Here is a 21926-nt window from a genome sequence, read left to right on the forward strand (position 1 = left end):
CTAGTGGTTTTTGGATATTTTACTGCAAAATTCTTACATATTGCACCTTTAAGTTTATTGTAAAGCAAATGTAATGAACTAAATATTTTTTTTATTTTTTTTTACAAAAGAACCTGGACTGGAAAATTGCTAGAAAATCAACGCCGTATTTTTGATATCACAAAAATTGAGCCGCTAAAAGGTTTTAAAGTTTTCTTTCCATGATAATGCATGTGTCCAATTTCACAGTTTCACAGGATTAATTTTTATATTTATAAACTTTCGAATGGCACTAAAGTCCCTTTCAAGGAAAGTCTCTTTACTCGGCGGCCATATTTGCGACGCCTCCGGGCAGCCATTTTGGACATCCAAGTCCATGTCCTGTTTATTTAAATGGGGGAATCCTGAAATCTCAAAAACTGGCTCTTTTACTTAGAAGGCGGGACATATTCTGCCATATTGCGCGCAGTGTTTCCCGCGGAATTGGGCTACTTTTACACTGTTGCCGCGGGTTGAATCGACCCCAAATAACGTGATATTTAGCATCTGGAATGCGAATTTTACCAGGGGAGCACCGCCAAAAACACGATTTTTACCGTGGGACCCCCCCAGAAATGCGATTGGGCTTCTAAAGAACACATGCCAAAAAGTGTCTATATATGTCTTAGATGTGAGATTTTGTTTTGGCGCAATACCAAACATAGCCACCAGGTGACAAACACACTCCACATTCTCATTAGTCCTAATTATTCTCAGTTCTGATCACTGTAATACCAAGTAGTGAACATCATCATAAATTAAAGGCTGTACAATAATATAAAATGTAAATAACATATCTTTATTTTTCACATCAACATAACTGCTTTTAATCAATTGTTGTATATTATTTTAGAATGCATTAACCATGACAATGAGACACAGATTCAGATATATTTCTGTTTATCCAGGTTAAAGCGCGGTGATGAAGGTTCACAGCTGAGGAACTCCAGCCACCATCTCACTCTCAATCCCACACTCATCACGGCCTCTCAGGATCTTAAAATAACCTGCAGAAGACAAAACCATGAGCTAACAAACACTGTGTCCCTTCTCATGTGTAGCGCTCGTGAAGCACATTTACAATAATAAAGGTTTGAAATTATTGTAAATGATAAATATTATACATTATTTTAATAATAAAGTATATGTCATAATAATAATTTCCACAAAATATTATAAGATACTAGTTTTTTTTTAAATATAAGAAACTATTATATGAAAAATGTCTAATCATTATCAATGATAATAATTACATTTATGTATTATTAAATTATTATAAATAATTATACATTATTTTAACAATAAATTATATCTATATTTATTTAATATTTTGAGGAAATATATAACTATTAAAAATATGCAATATTAAAATAATGTATAATATATATATAAATTATATATGCAAATTATTGTAATTATTATAAATTATAAGTATTATACATTATTTTATTATACTTAATAATAAACTGTTATTATTATTATTAGATTAATTTCCACAAAATACAATATAAGAAACTATTACATTAATTATGCAATATTATTCAAATAATGTATTACAAAATATACTGCAATATGAGTTGGAATATCCCTCAATTACTGTACATTATAATTATTATACATTATATTTATAAGAAATTATTATTATAATAATTTTCACAATAATTGCAATATAAGAAACTGTTATTAAAACTGTTTCTTAAAATATAAGGAACTATTATATAAAATATGAAATAATATTAAAATAATGTATAATAATTACAATTTATAATAATTGTATTAATGTTTTAATTTTTTAATTTAGTTTAATATTTGATATTTTATTTTATAATGTTATTTTAACATTTAATTATTTTATTTTATAATTTTTTTTTGTTATTTCTTGTTTTTTAAAGTTATTTCTATTTTTTTTTTAATTTTGTTATTCTATTATTTGTATTTATTTTAATATTTTATTTTATTGTATTCTATTATTTATTTAAATTTTTTTGTTATTTTATTTTTGTTTATTTTAAATATTTTATCTTGTTATTTAAAACTATCTTAAAATATAAGAAACTATTATATAAAAAAATCCAATATTATAAAAATGATGTATAATCATTATCATTTATAATAATTACATGTATGTATGTATTATTAAATTAATAACAAATTAATTATTATAATTATTCTACATTATTTCAATAATAAATTATATATATATTCCCTCAAAATATTATTATTATATTATTAAATAACTATTAAAAATATGCAATATTAAAATAATGTATAATAATTATCATATATATAAATTATTGTAATTATTATAAATTAAAATTATTATACATAATATTTTAATAATAAGTTATTATATTAGAAATGCAATAGTGTGCGTCATCATCATCATCATCCAGCGGTGATCCGGGTTGGTTCTCACCGTTGTCGCCCCAGTCGGAGTTCCAGGAGTTGGCCACCAGCCAGTACGGCGTTCCCTTCTCTTCTCCCCAGCCCAGGATCTTCACGGCATGGCCGCCCAGTTCGGACCCGGTCACATGCTGGTAAACGCCTGAGAGATCAAACAGAATAACTGACCGGTTCTGCAGATGACCGTTAAAAACACATGATTAAAGCGTGTGCTTTCTGACCCGTCTTATACAGCAGGAAGTCCTCATAGACGGTGAAGGCCGCTTCCACCGGACCGTTGTTGTACAGTTCAGTCATGATCTGCTGCTGGTCCGACGGGAGGTTGTACGCTTTATAGCCTGCAGGGGGCGACAGAGACACGCAACGTGAGGCAGTCGAGGAAAGTGACTAGAGGCCTGGAAGCTTGAAGGTGCAGCAAACTCACCGAAGTGTTTGTCCTGTTTGTAGGGGACGCTGTACTGCGGGATACAGGCCGCGTTACACTCCGGTGTGTCCTGCTCACCTGAACACGGCGGCCGGGTGCCGTTCACATGATGCTCACAGGGCGGGATGGTGTAGGGTCTGCAACCTAGAAATGTTCAAAAACAACAAACTCACAAACTATTATTATTTATTATTATTAGATTAATTTTATTTTAATATAATATTTTATTTAATTTTATAATTTTTAAAAAATATTTTATTTTATATTTTATTTGATTATTTTGTTATTTCTTGTGGTTTTTTATTTCAATATTTTATTTATTTATTTAATTATTATTATTTAGTTCTTTTATTTATTTTTATTGTTTGTTTATTTTTTGTTTTTTAAAATTTTATATTTTATTTTTAAATTTATTTTAATGTTTTATTTTAATATTTTGTTATTTTATATTTTTTTTTAAAATATTTTATTTTATATTTTATTTGATTTTGATTATTTTGTTATTTCTTATTTATTTTAATATTATATTTATTTGTTTAATACATTAGGGTTATTTTATTGTATTTAATATTTATTTTTTGTTTTGTTTTTTTAATATTTTGTTATTTTTTCATATTTTATTTTCATATTTTTTCATTTATTTTAATGTTTTTTTATTTATTTTTATATTTTGTTATTTTATTACTTTAACATTTTAATATTAATTTATTTTAATATTTTGATATTTTATTTTATAATTTTATTCTGTTTTAATATTGTTATTTTACTTTATAATTTAAAAAAAAAATAATATTATATTTTATTATTTTGTTATTTATTGTTGTTTCTTAAGTTATTTCAATACTTTATTTTATTTTAATTTTGTTATTCTATTATTTGTATTTATTTTAATTTAATTTTGTTTATTTTTAATATTTTACCTTGTTATTTATTATTGTTTTTTATTTACTTTAATATTTTATTTTATTATTTTTTATTTATTTTTAATATTTAGGTTTTTTTTATTTTAATATATTTATTTAAATTAAATTTATTTCAATCATTTTTAAATATTTTATTTTATTTTTCCAGTTCTCAAACCACATTATTGTACCAAAGTTTTATAGTTTTGTACTTCTAACTCATGTTATTTCACACTTAAATGAGTTTTTTTGCAGAACACAAAAGAAGATATTTAGAATAATGTTCACGCCACCATGCTTTATGACACCAAAAAAGTGTGCTGCTGCAGATTTGACAAATGAAACTTTAACATAAAACTACTATCCTTAACCTAAATTAGGAAAGGCTGTAAAGATCCAGATGAGATCACTGGTGTTCTGATCCAGACTCACCCTCATTGGAGCCATAAAGTCCTCCGGTCACCAGGCCGGATTTAGTCCAGTAGTCCCACGCTTCTGCCGGATAACCTCCAGAACACCTGCCTCGCCACAAACAAAGAGAATACAGATTTCACCGCTCAGATGTCACGGATCAGGAGACGTAATGCTGTCAGATGTTTCTCCTAATATTGGAGAGAGTCACTGATGTCACGTGTGTTTGTTGCTGATGGGACGCACCCGAAGCCGCACTGATCGCAGCAGGACAGCAGGTCTTCAGCGGAGATCTCCACCGACACGTTTCCTTTGCTGTGGATGCAGATGCGGTCAGAGATGGCCTCGGCCGCCCCGAACGCCTGCGGAGACACACACACACACACACGGTCATCACAGACGTCACATGTCAGAGTGTCAGCACTCGTGTTGAGACGCTCTTTACCCAGCAGGACCCGCAGTTCCCCTGATCCCGGATCTGACCCAGGCTCTTGCAGTACGGCCACTCGGACCGCGGGTCGAAACTGTCCGGAAGCTTCACGTTGGTGGCGTGTTTCACCCTACAGATGGAGAATATTAGTTGTTTATATTAAATAATTTGGTGAGTTTCCATATATTTACTGAAATCATCAGATATTACTGAAGCTTTAACCCTTCACGCACTTTCAAAACCACTTTCCACAAAAAACATTGTTCAACGTATTATACTTTTTTTTTTTTTAAGTTTGTCTGATAATCCTGTCATTGTATGTTACAAATATTTTTGGTTCTTTGACTAATTGGTTTTGTTCCTCTTTTGTAAGACACTTTGGATAAATGCATGAATGTAAATGTAATTAAGAAAATAAAGAAAAGCCTATTTTTAAGGGCATTTTTTCATTGTGACATTATTATTTTGCATGACAGTTTTGCACATTTACCCCAATAAATTCTCATTACTGTAATGTGCTCATTAAATGTATTTATTTATTTAATGTAGTGCAATTTGTGTCATTATTTCTTATTATTCTTAATTATTTATTTAAGGGCCATTTTTGTCATTATTTCTCATTATTTATTTATTTAATGTAGTGCAATTTTTGTCATTTTCTCATTGTTCTTATTTGTTTGTTTTATTTATGTATTTTTTATTTAATATAGTGAAATTTGTCAATATTTGTCATTGTTATTTATATATTTATTTAAGGGTAATTTTTGTTATTGTTTCTCATTTTTATTTATTTATTTTTATTTATTTAAGGGCATTTTTTGTCATTATTTCTTATTGTTATTTATTTATTTAATGTAGTGCAATTTTTGTCATTTTGTCATTGTTCTTATTTGTTTGTTTATTTGTGTATTTTTAAATTTAATGTAGTGCAATTTGTCATTATTTCTCATTGTTATTTATTTATATTTATTTAATATAGTGCACTTTTTGTAATTATTTCTCATTGTTGTTATTTATTTATTTTTATTTATTTAAGGGCAGTTTTTGTCTTTATTTTTCACTATTATTTATTTATTTATTTATTTTTATTTATTTATTTAATATAGTGCACTTTTTGTAAATATTTCTCATTGTTCTTATTTAATGTAGTGAAGTTTGTCAATATTTCTCATTGTTATTTATTTATTTATTTAAGGGTAATTTTGTTATTGTTTCTCATTTTTATTTATTTATTTTTATTTATTTAAGGGCAATTTTTGTCATTATTTCTTATTGTTATTTATTTATTTAATGTAGTGCAATTTTTGTTTATTTATGTATTTTTATGTTATTTTATGTATTTGTCTATTTCTCATTGTTATTTATTTATATTTATTTATTTATTTAATATAGTGCACTTTTTGTAATTATTTCTCATTGTTGTTATTTATTTTATTTATTTAAGGGCAAATTTTGTCATTATTTCTCATTGTTATTTATTTAATATAGTGCACTTTTTGTAAATATTTCTCATTGTTCTTATTTATTTATGTAATGTAATGAAATTTGTCATTTCTCACTGTTATTTATTTATTTATTCAATATAGTGCAATTTTTTATATTATTTATCATATTTTTATTTATTTAATATAGTGCAAATCTGCATAAATTACAGGTTGTACAATAAATACTAATACTATAATATATCTTTAAAATGTAAATGATATATCTTTATTTTTTCATACCATAACGAGAGTTTAGTTTTTAATTATTTAATTATGAATGTATGTGAGTGAGACACAGATACAGATGTTATAGATATACAACAAAATACAGATTTACATTCATGCATGTAGCAGATGCTTTTCAACTGACTGAACGATACAAATGAACATCAATCAAACAATATTAGCATGCAAATTAATTGCATTTATCACTGTTTTATAATCAGCTGTAGAGAAAGATCTGCTGAAACTTTGTTGTTTGAGTCTCATGTGTGTCATGTGATCATGTCACTCACGTATCAGGCAGTCGGCGGCCCTTCAGCAGCGTCCCACAGAGAGACTTCAGATACCCGTCCTTCACGTTCTGGAAATTCACACCCGCCTGTGAAGAAACGAAAGAGAGGAATGGAAAGAAAAGAGGAAGAGAGAGCGATAAACAGGTGCATCAGTCATAATTCTCATGATGAGATACTGTAAAACCCCTCTGACCGTCCATGTGGTCTTGGCCATATTGATGATGTTGACCATGTCATGTGACCCTGCGGAGAGCTGCAGGTGGCCACAGGTGACGGACAGCAGAGCGAACAGACACAGGAAACAGAGACGCGACATCCTGAGGAGGGAAATGAGATTTATTACTGGCTCAGATATGCGGCTGATATTACTGATTTAATATTCATGTGAATAAGAAAATCAGATAAAATCTAAATTACAAAACAAAACACATAAAATAATTATTTTGAGTTTTTTAAAAATTTTTAATTTCATTGGAATTTTTGATTAACCATATTTGTAATATTCATGTGAATAAAAGACAAATTAAGACTAATAAAAATTAAGACATTAACTAAAAAATATAAAACATTTAAATTACATAATATCTAAATTAAAATAGAACACATAAAATAATTATTTTGAGATTTTTTAAATTAAAACTTAATAATTTCATTGAAATATTTGATTAACCATGTATTTAATATTTACGTGAATAAAAAAAATACAAATAAAAGAATAATAAAAGTTAAAAATTATAAAATATATTTAAATTAGATAAAATTTAAATAAAAAATTATATATATATATATATATATATATATATATATATATATATATAAATAGAAAAAGTAATGAGATTTTTTTTTTACATTAAATTTAAATAAAACACATAAAATAATTATTTTGAGATTTTTTAAATTAAAAACCTGTTACAATTTCACTGAAATATTTGATTAACCATGTATGTAATATTTATGTGAATAAAAAAAATTCCAATAAAGACTAATAAAAGTTAAAAATATAAAATATATTTAGAATAGATAAAATTTAAATAAAAAATAAAATACATATATTTTGAGATTTTTTTAAATTAAGTTGTTACAATCTCATTAAAATATTTTGTAATATTTATGCAAATAAAGACTTATATTTTATATAATTATATATATTTAAATTAGTCTAAATGAAAAAAAAAAAACAAATTATTCTTTTTTTTTTATTAAAACTTGTTACAATTTCATTGCAATATTTGATTAACCATGTTTGTAGTATTTATGTGAATAGACAAATTAAGACTAATAAAAATTAAAAATATAAAATATATTTAAATTAGATAAAATTTAAAGAAATAACATTGATTTTTTAATTTAAACTTACATCATAGAAATATTTGATTTTCCATATTTAGTCTATAAAAGTTACATTTTTAAAGGATTATGCTATATTTGCAATTATTAATATCAAGATATAAAGATCTCAGATAAAATCAAACTTATTTCAAACCATTCAAGATCCTAAACAAGCTTTTACCTGAGCATCAGATTCTGTTCCTCCGTCTCTCAAGCTGAAGATTCAATGCCACAAAATGTGAAATTTACTCCGTTAAAAACCCTCGTCATGTGACCGACTGTCAGGTGTCTTTTACAGCGTCACAAGACAAGCAAAGGTCTAAATCTCATAAAGTGTTTTTGCTGCAGGTGTAACATCAGACAAACATCACCTGACCACCTCATTTATACGACTTTTCCTCATTAAGAACAAAGACAAAAAAAACAATAATAAAAAGAGTTTGCAAGATTTTTTTTCATTCCTAAAAGCTAAAATATGCATCAATGAATCAAACGAGACATTTGAATATATTCATTATCTCTACATTTATTTACAAACCAAACTCCCACATTACATAGCAATGCTAAATAAACCGAATGTTGGTATGTACAAGCTTTTCCATATAAAAGCTGAATATTAAGGACACTTTACAGTCGCACGGCAGATATCTGGCTCTCCGCAGTGACTGAATACTCAAACTGACCCGATGAAAATGGACCAATTCATGTGCAAAACCAGAACTATGATCCAGTGTTGAGATGAGACCCGACCGGACGTTAAACATTTCCACACGTATGATCTTCAAAACCACATGACACCTGTCAAAACCACGTCTGGGTCATTTTCCACCCCATAATCAAGAGGGGAAAAAGTATTTTTGGACATTATTTTCATCCTTATTTTTTTACTGCACTAAGAAATTGTGCAGAAATTAAAGCATTAAAATAGTTTACAGTGTAACAAATCATAATGGTCCTAAAACTAGGCTTTTTTCCATTGATTTTGGGGTGAAATATGATGGATTTCATGTGTTTCACCAACAAAACTAACATGTGATGAAGGGTTTTTATAGCGCTGTCAAATCGATTAATCATCTAACTGCATCTAACATAAAAGTTTGTGTGTGTAATATATATATATTATATATATACACACACACACACACACACACACGTGTTTGTGTATGCATGTATATATGTATATTATATATTTACAAACTTGTATGTTAGATGCGATTAATCGATTTGACAGCACTAGTTTTTAATCGTCAGACCGCAACCGCTTGACAGTCTGCATGTAATTGCGAACTATTAAAGGTAAAGCAAAACAAATTTCTGTCTAAAGGACAGATTATTTTTATATTGTAATGAAAATTGTTTTCTGCACGTGTGCTTGATTTTTTAGAATGGTTTGATGGAACAAAAAACACACAGAAAATCAACAAAACCCTCAGCGTCAGAAAATGACTTTACAATAATTTTCTTTGAGAGTCTCAAATGAAGCTTGAAGAACGTCCGTCAAAGACGCAATTACTGTAACCGGACACCGAACAACCAGATGAATCTCAGGAACATGTTCGGGTCATATTTCACCACAAAAACAAGTGAAAAAAACTGAAATTAAATATTTAAGCTATATATGACCAACGACCATACATATAAATTACATATATACATATATATATATATATATATATATATATATATATATATAAATAAAATGCATAAATATAATTTACTTTTATAAAAACTACACTTTCACATACATATATATTATAAATTAAAATTATATATATATATATATATATATATATATAAATTTATATAAGTATATGTATGTGTATTTGAATGTTTTTATAAATGTAATTTATATTTTTTAAATAAAAATATATGTTTTCTTTAATTTTATTTGTGTAAAAAAATATTTTACAAAGTTAAAAATTATAATAGGCTTAATTTTCTTAATGCAAAATATGATTTCTTATTTTTTCCTCGCTTGAGAAAAATGAGGTGAAACATGAGCTGGACGTGTGTTTTTGTGAGATTCACCTAAATAAAAAAAAACAACCCCTCTCAAGCCTGTTGTTCTGGCAGGTTCAGCCGTCAGCGTTCGGAGGGAAGCGTCTCAGTGTCCCTGCATGTCTGCGCCCCCTGGTGGCCCCGCCGTGGCATTAAGGTACTGCCAGCTGAGGGCCGCCAGCAGCATGGCCGCCGAAACGTACATCGGAGAGATGTGGTGCGCTCGGGACGACAGCGCCGCTCCAGACAGGCTCTTCTCACAGATGAGATTCAGGATACACAGAGTCTTTTCCTGGGACGGATCCGTGACGGAAACTTTCTGCAGGATCTGTGGGGGAGGGACGGGATTACACACCGGGATCAGGATTACAGGAGTAAACGGATCATCTTCCCATATATACACACACACACTACCGTTCAAAAGTTTGGGGTCAAAAAATGGGAAAATTATTTTTATTTTATTCATCAAGAATGCATTAAATTGATCAAAAGTGACAGTAAAGACATTTATAATGTTTCTGTTTCAAATAAACGCTGCTTTTTTGAACTTTCTATTCATCAAATAATCCTGAAAAATAAAATGTATGATGGTTTCCATAAAAATATGACTGTTTTCAACATTGATAATAATCATAAATGTTTCTTGAGCAGCAAATCATCATATTAGAATGATTTCTGAAGGATCATGTGACACTGAAGACTGGAGTAATGATGCTGAAAATTCAGCTTTGATCACAGGAATAAATTATACTTTACTATATATTCACATAGAAAACAGCTGATTTACATTGGAATAATATTTCACAATTTTTACTGTATTTTTTATTAAATAAATGCAGAAGAGACATTAAAATATCTTATCAACCCTACTGGATAAATTGAGAATCACAATGTTTTTGTTGTTGTTTAAAACAGAGATCACGATTCTGAATAGACAACTAAACAAAATACAATGTAATTTACTAGATCTGACAAAATATTAATTGCTAGTCTATTTAAAAATGCTAAAAAAAATCGTTTGAGTGAATAATTCAATGACTCACTCATAAAGACTTCACTTGTTTTATTACTGGATGAACCAGCGTTTTTGCCCAATCTCTTGAGAGAATGATTCAATGACTCATTTTTTAACAGTCACTTGTCTCCACCTACTGGTGTAACGATGTAATGATACAATCTTTATTTGAAGCATCAAGTTACTTTCAAAAGGTGATTTACTCGATTTTGATCTGTAGACATCAGTGTTTATATCTGAACTATAAACTTTTATCTCAGCACTTCTGTGATCATCTGAATGATTGTAGTACAGAAATAATGATTCTGTGTGGTTGAAAAGTCTGTTTGTGAAGCTGTTTCATATCTAAACATCAGTAATGAAATGATTGTTATAATTACAGGACGCACCTCCTGACTGTACTGAGCGATGATGCTCTGAACGGCGCCCATGTTTGTGGCCTGCATCATGAGCGTCACCGCCTGACCCTTCCGGATCTTCACCACACCCTGAAACACCTGAGGATTGTTGTAGCACGCAGACAGAGTCGCTATCGCCATCACCTGACCGGAGGAAGAACACGACTATAACAATCAGCATCGGCAAGCCCTTTCTGAGGACACCAACATGTTCAAACATTCACAGCTCGCAAAAATGATAGAGTAAAACCAGCGTACTGAACAATCACTATATTCATAAAGCACATATCATGTTATTTACATGCAAATACCATAATTTCAGTACTATATTATAACTACAGTACTATACCATCTTAGTATTTATTCATATTTTGAATTAGTTTTTAGAATTTGTTCCATTTTTATTTTGTTACACTTTTAGCCATTTTTATTATTCTTTTTTTATGTATATTTACTTATTAATTTATTTCAGTAATTTTACTTTTAGTAATTATAGTACCTCAACCTAAACTAAAAAAATATTAGACACTGAAATAAAATAAGTGTAAATTTTTATTATTTTCTATTTTGAATTAGTTTCAGTTTTCATTTTAGTTAGTTTTAATCATTTTGTTGTGCATTTTAGTCGTTATTATTAGTTATAGTTTTTTTAAAAATATATCTATTTAGTTTTTATTTTAGTAGTTTATCAGTTTTAATTTTAGTAATTTTAGTACTTCAAACTAAACTAAACAAATATTAGACACTATGCAACTGAAATAAAATAAAGTTTTTAATATTCTATTTTAAATCAGTTTTAATTTTTACAGTTTCACTTTAATTTAGTTAGTTTTAATAATTTTGCGTTTTAGTTGTTTTTATTAGTTATATTTTTTAAAATAAGTCTATTTAGTTTTTATTAATTTATTTACGTTTCAGTTTTAGTCATTTTAGTACTTCCAAGTTAAACTAAATGAAAATTAGATTTTTTTTGCCTTTGCATTTAACTATATTATATATATATATAAAAATATATAAAATAAATTTAAAAATATTCAAAAGACTCACATTAATTGACATAAAATAAACGTTAACAGGATAAAAAAAGATTTTTTTTTTTTTTTTTTTTTTTCCTGTTAACGTTTATTTTATGTCAATTAATGTGAGTCTTTTGAATATTTTTAGTTTTAGATTTAGTTAACGATAACAACACTGAGTCTAACGGATGTTTAGATAACAAAACAAGTGGAAAACAAATGCGTTGTGTCTGAACGGCCACTTACACTTCTGTAAGGCAATGCAAAATCAGTTTTTAAAACCATTCAGTTTCAATAACCTCTCCATTTATTTCTATAATCTGCACTCTAGTAGCATTAGATGTGCTCACGATCCCTGTGTGAGACCTGAGCACGCTTCAGGTGTTTATTAATGCCATTAAACTGGACACAAACAGACGAAGGTTCGGGCGGTCAGTGTCAGAGATGAAAGCAGTGCGTCACACCTGTGGAATGGCACAGAAGTTGAAGACGCTCTGGTTGCGGAGGCGGGACAGGTATGCGATGACATCAGGGACGTGGCGGAGGGCGTCGGTCACCAGCAGGTTGAGACAGGACAGGGCGGAGCTCAGGTGCTGAGGCTGGGCCAAATCCTCCAGACGGGACGCGAACTGACTCCAGGCCTGCAGAAACAACCAGCAATAATGAGCCTCTGTTTAACCGCAAAACACAGCAAGTTCCTTTACTATATACAGTGAAATAAAGGGAGATTTGATGTCATTTTCTGCAAAAATAAATATGCAGTTTTTGGAAGTCATCTTTTAATTTACTGTGAATAACTGTAAACTGTTGGCAGAGCTGCTCTGCTGATTGGTCAGATGGCCCGGTCTGCTGTGATTGGTCGGAAACCAAACGCTCATTATCATATCGGAATATCTGATCCACAGTGATACGAACAGTAACGATGGCGTCGGTTTTACCGTATCAACCTCATCAACAACTACAGTGTTTGAGGGCGGGGCAAAGCAGACGCTGTTCGCTGGCAGCCAATGGGCTGGCATTATGCAAATTAGTTACAAACCTAAGACTGGAATAACTAATTGCTTCTTTCTTTTGGGAGACAATAACTCAATTTATCTGCTCTTTGATACTCTGCAAACCTTTTACATTCACAAACTGCTCTGTTACACACTTTATGAAAGATAATATCCCAAAAAGCATAACAGGGGTATGTGTGTTAATGCTGGATGTACCTCCTGCGGCCAGAAGGCCCGTCCCTGCTGCTGGTCCTCCAGATAGTCCCTGATGATGTTGGTCTTCTGGAGGAACAGACCCATGGAGTTGGCCAGCTCCGTGTCCCGGCCCACCTCAACATCCTCCAGCTGGGACGCAGAGAAGAGTCGGGACAGTCCGATCCCCACCAGACCCGCCACATAATGACAGTACTGCAGGGAAAACAGGGCCATTAAAATGCTGATTTATGCTAAAAGCATTTATACACAGCTGGACAGATGTTTACAACATCATATATGACAAATATCTCATGCAGAAACGCTTTAAGATGACAGTGAAAGCACTTCTGCTGAGTTATACGATTATAAATCTACATAAACATCAAATCAACACGTCAAACACGCATGTGAGACGGTGTGACGTTTACTTTGTCCCACTCCTTCATTGAAGCAACTTTCTTCTCCAGGAATTCAGCCATTCCTACACCCATCCGGTGACAGATGTCTGAAATGACGTCCTGATACTCTTGGCCCAAGTTCCTGAACTCCACTGAAATCTGAAGAGAATAATAATAAAAATAATGTGCGTTAAAACATAAAAATAGCATAAAATAACAAACAATAAAGAAATTAGTATATATAAAAGTAAAAGTGTAATTAAAAATGCAGCATTTTACAGATGCATCAGGTCTGCAAACAATAAAACGAAGAAAAATGTGAAAAAAGAAAAAAGTTCAAGTTGGTTCAACAATTTTCCACTGTTTATTTGCTGGTTTTAGTGAGTCACATGAAACCTGGGGTTTAAATAAATTATATAAAAATTACATTTTTGATAACATTTTTCTTATTCAAAATTTAAATGATTAAAATGTGTTTTTCATTAATATTTCTTTTTTAAAGATTTTTTTTTTTTTTTTTGCTAAAGGCTCTGATGTGTTATTTAGATTTTTGATTTAAATGATAATTATTGTACAGAATTAAATTAGTTGATTTACAAAATATATTTTACATTATTATTAAACATACACACACACACACATATATATATATATATATATATATTAAAAACACATATATAAATACTATATATATATATGTGCGTGTGGGTGTTTAATAATAATTTAATAATAGATTTTTTATAAACATTTAGTGCGTATATATAATTATATATAATATTTAATATTATTATAACTATATATATATTATATAATATTACTATAATATATAATGTAATTAAGTAAAACAATTAAAAATATTTTTTTAAATAATTTTAAATAATTATGTTTCTTTTTAGTTTTTGTTATCAATTATGTACACTAGGGTCTTGTGTATAATTAAATAATTATATTATTGTTAACTAAAATTAAAACAATAAAAAAAAATGTCATTACTAGAAAAAAATAAAAATAAAATAAAGTAATTTTATTTCAGATAGTGGCAAGGCAACATTTCTCTTTTTCATTTAAGTTTAAGCATTAAAATAAATCAAATCAATTAAAACTAAAATCTAAAACTATTCAAAAACAATGATAATTATACAATTATATTTTTTGTAAATATATTTTGTAAATACCTTAATTATATATAATATTTAATATTATTATAATATTATATATTATATAATATTACTTTAATATACAAGTAAAATGATTAAAATAATTTTTTTGACACGTTTTTATTTCTCTTATCACTGTACTTATTTTTAACTTTGTTCTCTTTTCTGTGTAAAGCACTTTGAGAAGTAACATTGAGAAGGCGCTATATAAAATAAAGTTTATTATTATTATTATTATTCATAACAGCGATTAGAATTTGGGGGTAAAATGTGTTTAACTATCATCAAAACAATGCAAACAAATTAATAATGTCAACGCAAAAAAAAAAATTAAAAAGGCCTCATTCTCTTTACGCAAAACACAATTTTTCATTTTTATTTTTATTTTCGGTGACATGAGTGAGACACACTGTGGCGGGACTGACCGTAGGGAAATCCTCCAGGACCCGTCGGTCTTTCTCTCTGCTCTCTGTGAAGCACCACTCGGGCTGATACAGGAACGTGTGGAAGTCGTGCAGCAGCGGGACCTTCTTCTCCAGCGGGATGGTCATGTCGTCTTCTACGGTGTCCAGGGCTCGCAGAACCAGATAGAAAATACACACGGCATGCCTGAGCGAAACGTTAATGATTTAATATCCATGGAAAAGCAACAGGGAATGTGCAGGAAGTCAAGAATGAGATTTGCATTGGACTGATTAACAACACATGATTGAGCATCAAGCAGAAGTGCAGATCAATCCTGAGCTGCTGATAAAAATACAACACGGCTGCATCGGTGACCCTCAGCTGACCCCGCAGACAGTTCAGAAACATACTGTGCATGACTGGTCTAATGCTTCACGTCTCAGAGTGTCTTCAATGTAAGTTATGAAGCATATAAGCTCGGAAGTTTATTTTTTTTTGCATCATTGTTTAGGCGTGTTGCAAAGGAATTTGCACAACTGTGAACAAGACAGTTTGTTCCTCAAGTCCAAGTGATCTCGAGTAACTTTTTTAAAGAAATTTTACTTTTTTTTTTTTTTTTTTTTTTTTTTTTTTTACTTCATCAAAATTGGTAAAGGTTTTGGCACTTTTTTTTTTTTACCAAAACACACACAAAAAAATAAATCATGGACATGATTCGAAAAGGTTAAATGGTCCTCAAAAAAAATAGTCACTTGTACTGTCCGCCAAAAATGAATGAATGGGAAGCTAATTTCTACCTAGTGGAAGCGTTTGGTACTGCACCCAAACAATCTTACTGAAAGCTAATTTTTTGAGTTATCAACCTCAAATTTGGAACACAACTTGTTTAGATTTATGCCTTTGATTTTTTTTACAGTTTTACAATAAAACATGTTTTGAAAAATTTATATTTCATATAAAATAAAAAAGTATTTTTATGCATTTTTCATAATAATAAACTTTTTTTTTTTTCACTTCAGCAATAATCTGAGTCTGAAAAAGTGTCTTTAAAAAAAAAAGACCAAACTTCAGTCTGTGATCCAAAGCATTCAAGATTTACTGCGTTTTTTTATGCGTACACTAGTGTATGCGCACAGTCGAACGCACAGCCTTGCAAAGTATACTTCACTTGACTCTCACGCATACATATGCGTTTGACGCATGCGCAGTTTCGAGCAATCTCATCATGAGCTACAACCCATGTAAATATATTTGTATTCTTTCATGCTAGAGTTGTATAAAATAAGGGTACTCTTTAACCTCTTCACACAATCTGTCGTCTATGTAGGCCTCTACTGTCGCTGTAGCTTGCATGCTTCAACTACCTTGTGAATCGACGCCCCCAGGGCACGACTGCCACCTTGTGGATAAACGAATTACTGCAAAAAAAAATTTTCTATCTATTTTAACAATCTAAGCGCAAGGCTCAAGTGCACTTAGGGCATGTCCAAATCCACTTTCGGTAGTTTAACGATGGGAAAAATGGTCCGTGCGCCTGGTGCATGGTCTAAAAGGGTTGTCCCTATTCTCTTAATGAGCCTGTTTTGGACGTAACGTGCAATAAACCAATCAGAGTCTCATCTCCCATTCCCTTTAAAAGCCAGCTGCGCTCACGCCATGATGGATTCGCTATTTACATGGCGGAATTTGCACGTGGAAAAACTAAACGCTTCTTTAGCGAGAAAACGGATCTGCTCGTGCGCGAGGTTAAAGCGTGCGAGCAGACCATCGCGGGACAAGTCGGATTCCACCAAAGCATTTTTATCTTTATGCACACAATAATAATCTTTTACGTTGTGCACCCGCATATAGGCGCATATTACAAACGCGCTCTTTCAATAACAAAAAAAAAAATATTGCGCCATTGACTTTAGAGCAGGTTTCAGTTGATCAATGGCGCAGTCGTTTTCAGTTGCCTCAAAATAGCAACACGCCAACAATGCACCTGATCACACCTCGTTTTCAGAAAAGCACACCCATGGGCGCACAAATGGGTGCAAATGCATTCGCTATTTAAACAACATGGCGCAGAATGTGAAAATGACAACTGCGTTGGGCTGAAACTAGCAGAAAACACTTGCGTCGTGCCTGGCACCACATTGCGCCGGGTATGTGATAGGGCCCTAAATGCACATGTGCGTACAAGTATGCGCGGTAAAAAATCCGGCGGTGCGCGTACAGTACGCGCATACTCTTCTAATGACGAAATTCGCTTCAAGCGCGCTGTACACTGACCCTCACATACGCATAAAAAGTGAACTATACTTTGGGCTTTAGGCTACGACAGTTTAAGTTGGAAATTTCGTTTTCAGGTTTATGCTCAAAAAGTGATAAATTGATCATAACTATAATTTAGTACCATAAACAATACAAAATATTACATAAAAAACATTATCAAACTAAAATATAGTACATTCGTTTTAAAAAGTTACTATGGAATACTATGGAACCACAACTGCTTGGTTACAAACATTCTTCAAAATGTATTCCTTTGTGTTCAGCACAACAAAGACATTTATACAACTTGAGAGTGAGTAAATGATGACAGAATTTTCATTTTTGGGTGAACTGTCCCTTTAAGAGAAAAGTTCCTCAAGGGCATTTAAATATAGATACCAATCTTGCAAACAAGTAAAAGCAAACCTAAATGCGTCCAAAATGTGCATATGCTTCTCTTAAAACCCCGTTGCACACTGAGGAGCGTCTTTAAAGCTGTTGTTTACTAAGTGAGGTCACGCCTCTCCAGAAAGTTTGCAGGTCTTACCGCAGTTCTCCATCCAGGGCCTGAATCACCGCCGCGAAGCTCCGGCTGGTCTGGTTCAGATACGCGTAGCAGGTCCGCAGGGTTTCGCTCATGGAGTCCTGGTAGGAGAAACACACATACGCGGGGTGTCGGTGAGCTCTGAGCGGGTGAGGAGGACGGGCCACCAGCCACCCTTCCTGCGCGCTGCGCCGCCCGCCAGTGAGCACCGACCGCGGGGAGCCGCGCAGCGAGAACGAGCGCTTGAGCACGGAGAACGACACTGCGCTCTTTCCGCCAACTCCAGCCATGTGCGAATGAAGCCCTGCTCCTATTCCCAAGTACGAAATGCACACCTTTTTGTAAAGTCATTCGCCAGAGGGGAAGAGAAACGCCCGTCGCTCCGCGGAGCGTCAGAGCTACTGATCTATCTGCTCACAGTAACCTGATATGTAAACAGACTATTAGAGCTATTACTTGATTATTGGCTGGGATTTCATTCCCCTCCCCACTTTAAACGATAAAACACGTGCACGTTTTCTGACCAACTGCAAACAATGACGCAATACTAGTCATGTGGACACGCCCACTCAAACTTATACAAGTAAAAAATAAAATAAAAATAAATAAATATTTGTTACATTTGCAATGAAATGTATACATTGGACAGTTTTAATGAAAAGTCATTTTAAGCATTTAATTCAGTCACGTGTGCCCAAATCTAGTGTACTAAAACAATCATGAACATATTTGATTGTAGAATTACAAATATAAATATATATATGAGCCAAATATTAAATCATTGCATACGAAACAAACCAAACAACATTTAAACACACATAATTCATGACGCAATACAGTTTTTAATACTATAACTTAGGTTTTGATTTAAAGCATGTATGGGCCATTAAATAAGAATAAATGAGACAGTTCATATTTCCAGACATGGAAAATAAAGTACAAAGATGCAGCGACATCTAGTGGTAAAGAGAACATCTCTATCCGTCCATCTATCTATCTGACTGTTTTTCTATCTATCTGTCTGTCTATCTGACTGTCTATCTATCTATCTATCTATCTATCTATCTGACTCTTTGTCTGACTGTCTATCTGTCTGTCTGACTCTGTCTGACTCTTTGTCTGACTGTATATATTTGTCTGTCTGTCTGTCTATCTATCTGTCTATCTGTCTGTCTGTCTATCTGTCTGACTGTATATATTTGTCGGTCTGTCTATCTATCTATCTATCTATCTGTCTGACTGTATATATTTGTCTGTCTGTCTGTCTATCTATCTGTCTGTCTGTCTATCTGTCTGTCTGTCTGTCTGACTGTATATATTTGTCTGTCTGTCTGTCTATCTATCTATCTATCTGTCTGACTGTATATATTTGTCTGTCTGTCTGTCTATCTATCTGTCTGTCTGTCTATCTGTCTGTCTGTCTATCTGTCTGACTGTATATATTTGTCTATCTGTCTGTCTGTCTATCTGTCTGTCTGTCTGACTGTATATATTTGTCTGTCTGTCTGTCTGTCTATCTGTCTGTCTGTCTGTCTGACTGTATATATTTGTCTGTCTGTCTGTCTATCTGACTCTTTGTCTGACTGTATATATTTGTCTGTCTGTCTATCTATCTGTCTGTCTGTCTATCTGTCTGTCTGTCTGACTGTATATATTTGTCTATCTGTCTGTCTATCTATCTGTCTGTCTGTCTGACTGTATATATTTGTCTGTCTGTCTATCTATCTGTCTGTCTGTCTGTCTGACTGTATATATTTGTCTATCTGTCTGTCTATCTATCTGTCTGTCTGTCTATCTGTCTGTCTGACTGTATATATTTGTCTGTCTGTCTGTCTGTCTATCTGTCTGTCTGTCTGTCTGACTGTATATATTTGTCTATCTGTCTGTCTGTCTGTCTGTCTGTCTGTCTATCTATCTGTCTGACTGTATATATTTGTCTGTCTGTCTGTCTGTCTATCTATCTATCTGTCTGTCTGTCTGTCTGTTTGTCTGTCTATCTGTCTGTCTGACTGTATATATTTGTCTGTCTGTCTGTCTATCTATCTGTCTGTCTGTCTATCTGTCTGTCTGTCTATCTGTCTGTATATATTTGTCTATCTGTCTGTCTATCTGTCTGTCTGTCTGACTGTATATATTTGTCTGTCTGTCTGTCTGTCTGTCTGTCTATCTATCTGTCTGCCTGTCTATCTGTCTGTCTGTCTGACTGTATATATTTGTCTGTCTGTCTGTCTATCTGACTCTTTGTCTGACTGTATATATTTGTCTGTCTGTCTGTCTATCTATCTGTCTGTCTGTCTGACTGTATATATTTGTCTGTCTGTCTATCTATATATCTGACTCTTTGTCTGACTGTCTGTCTGTCTCTCTGACACTTTGTCTGTCTGTCTATCTATCTATCTATCTATCTATCTATCTGACTCTTTTTCTGACTGTCTATCTGTCTGTCTGTATATATTTATCTTGTCTGTCTGTCTGTCTGACTGTCTATCTATATGTCTGTCTATCTATCTATCTGACTCTTTGTCTGTCTATCTGTCTCTCTATCTATCTGTCTGTCTATCTGTCTGTCTGTCTGTCTATCTATCTGACCCTTTGTCTGACTGTATACATTTGTCTGTCTATCTGTCTATCTATCTATCTATCTATCTGACTCTTTGTATGTCTGTCTGTCTGTCTGTCTGTCTGTCTATCTATCTGACTGCTTGACTGTCTATCTATCTATCTGTCTGTCTGTCTGTATACATTTGTCTGTCTGTCTGTCTATCTATCTATCTGTCTGTCTGTCTATCTGACTGTCTGTCTGTCTGTCTGTCTGTCTATCTGTCTGTCTGTCTATCTATCATGATTGTGGATGTGGATTAGCAGATCATCATCTTCCCCTGTCTGACCCTCCAGTCCTCAAAGCTCATTATATAAGACGAAGCCTCGGGTCTCCTTTCTGTTAAAACTAACCTTCCCCTCAAATCCAGGATTAAATCAAATCCATTTGGTGCTGACACTGTATTTATGCCACAAATATTGTGGAATAATTTAGATGTAGTTTTGTTGTCTGGAGCTGCAACTGACTCATGCAACTTTATTTAATCTCTGTTTAATCTTCATAAAATGAGTGTTTTTGTTATTAATAATAATAATAATAATAAACCCTAACATGCATAATGACACATAAATGCAAAACATGTATTGTGTATGGACATATATGCAGAACAGATGTAGATGAATATTAGAGAGAAACGCTCAAAATGCGTTTACTTACATAATCCAATTTAGGCATAACAGAACGACATCTTCCTATTTTGTATTTAAAAAGGTTGATTATTTCTTCCGGGTGTCCTAAAGACTTGAGAATATCCATTTTCCCACTTGTGTCTATTACGCGTGTGGTGTGGACGCTCTTCTTAACAGGTGAACTGAAATTCACGCGCTCCTATTTCCATTCAAACTCTATAGAGATCCAGGACAGTATCACCTAAACTGCGTAACGACAATCCCTCACTCACACGATCGACTGACTCCTCTGATTAGCCGAGGCGTCATGGGTTTAGAGCGCATCGACCAATGAGCGGCAAGAACGACTGGCGTGATGGCCCGCCCAGTAACCAGTAAGATGGACTCAGAGCTGTGAGAGTAGCT

General features: G+C 32.1%; 2 protein-coding genes across 3 annotated transcripts; both read right to left on the reverse strand.

The window, feature by feature from the left end:
* Positions 1–796: 796 nt before the first annotated feature.
* ctsbb (cathepsin Bb) lies at positions 797–8254 on the reverse strand. Its single transcript, XM_051874327.1, has 10 exons — positions 8098–8254; positions 6781–6904; positions 6588–6673; positions 4604–4718; positions 4405–4520; positions 4180–4265; positions 2846–2989; positions 2643–2759; positions 2435–2563; positions 797–1025 (listed from the first exon to the last, which is right to left on the reverse strand). Exons 1-10 carry the CDS (start codon positions 8103–8105, stop codon positions 949–951), a joined length of 1002 nt encoding a protein of 333 aa, XP_051730287.1. The 5' UTR covers positions 8106–8254; the 3' UTR covers positions 797–948.
* Positions 8255–8422: 168 nt separating this feature from the next.
* Positions 8423–21808, reverse strand: fdft1 (farnesyl-diphosphate farnesyltransferase 1). 2 transcript variants are annotated; one of them, XM_051874300.1, is made up of 8 exons: positions 21550–21808; positions 18297–18394; positions 15514–15697; positions 13962–14090; positions 13555–13746; positions 12808–12984; positions 11319–11471; positions 8423–10242 (listed from the first exon to the last, which is right to left on the reverse strand). In XM_051874300.1, the coding sequence occupies exons 1-8, from the start codon at positions 21646–21648 to the stop codon at positions 10021–10023; spliced, it is 1254 nt and encodes a 417-aa protein (XP_051730260.1). In that variant the 5' UTR covers positions 21649–21808; the 3' UTR covers positions 8423–10020. The 2 variants fall into 2 exon arrangements, with proteins under 2 accessions (XP_051730260.1, XP_051730259.1); XM_051874299.1 differs by lacking the exon at positions 21550–21808 and having other exon boundaries at positions 18297–18751.
* Between the last annotated feature and the right edge of the window lie 118 nt (positions 21809–21926).

Source organism: Ctenopharyngodon idella, chromosome 20 (assembly GCF_019924925.1).
Source record: "Ctenopharyngodon idella isolate HZGC_01 chromosome 20, HZGC01, whole genome shotgun sequence".
Lineage (NCBI taxonomy): Eukaryota > Metazoa > Chordata > Actinopteri > Cypriniformes > Xenocyprididae > Ctenopharyngodon > Ctenopharyngodon idella.

What these genes read in the sequence shown, in the direction of transcription:
- fdft1 (XM_051874299.1), bottom strand. Translation starts at nt 18,583, where the DNA reads ATGGCTGGAGTTGGCGGAAAGAGCGCAGTGTCGTTCTCCGTGCTCAAG. An exon ending in CAATGAAGGAGTGGGACAAA is followed by an intron (nt 13,747 to 13,961) that starts GTAAACGTCACA and finishes TTTTCCCTGCAG; the next exon opens with TACTGTCATTATGTGGCGGG. An exon ending in GGGCCTTCTGGCCGCAGGAG is followed by an intron (nt 12,985 to 13,554) that starts GTACATCCAGCA and finishes TTGTTTCTGCAG; the next exon opens with GCCTGGAGTCAGTTCGCGTC.
- ctsbb (XM_051874327.1), bottom strand. An exon ending in TGCGATCAGTGCGGCTTCGG is followed by an intron (nt 4,266 to 4,404) that starts GTGCGTCCCATC and finishes GTGGCGAGGCAG; the next exon opens with GTGTTCTGGAGGTTATCCGG. An exon ending in ACTTTATGGCTCCAATGAGG is followed by an intron (nt 2,990 to 4,179) that starts GTGAGTCTGGAT and finishes GAACATTTCTAG; the next exon opens with GTTGCAGACCCTACACCATC.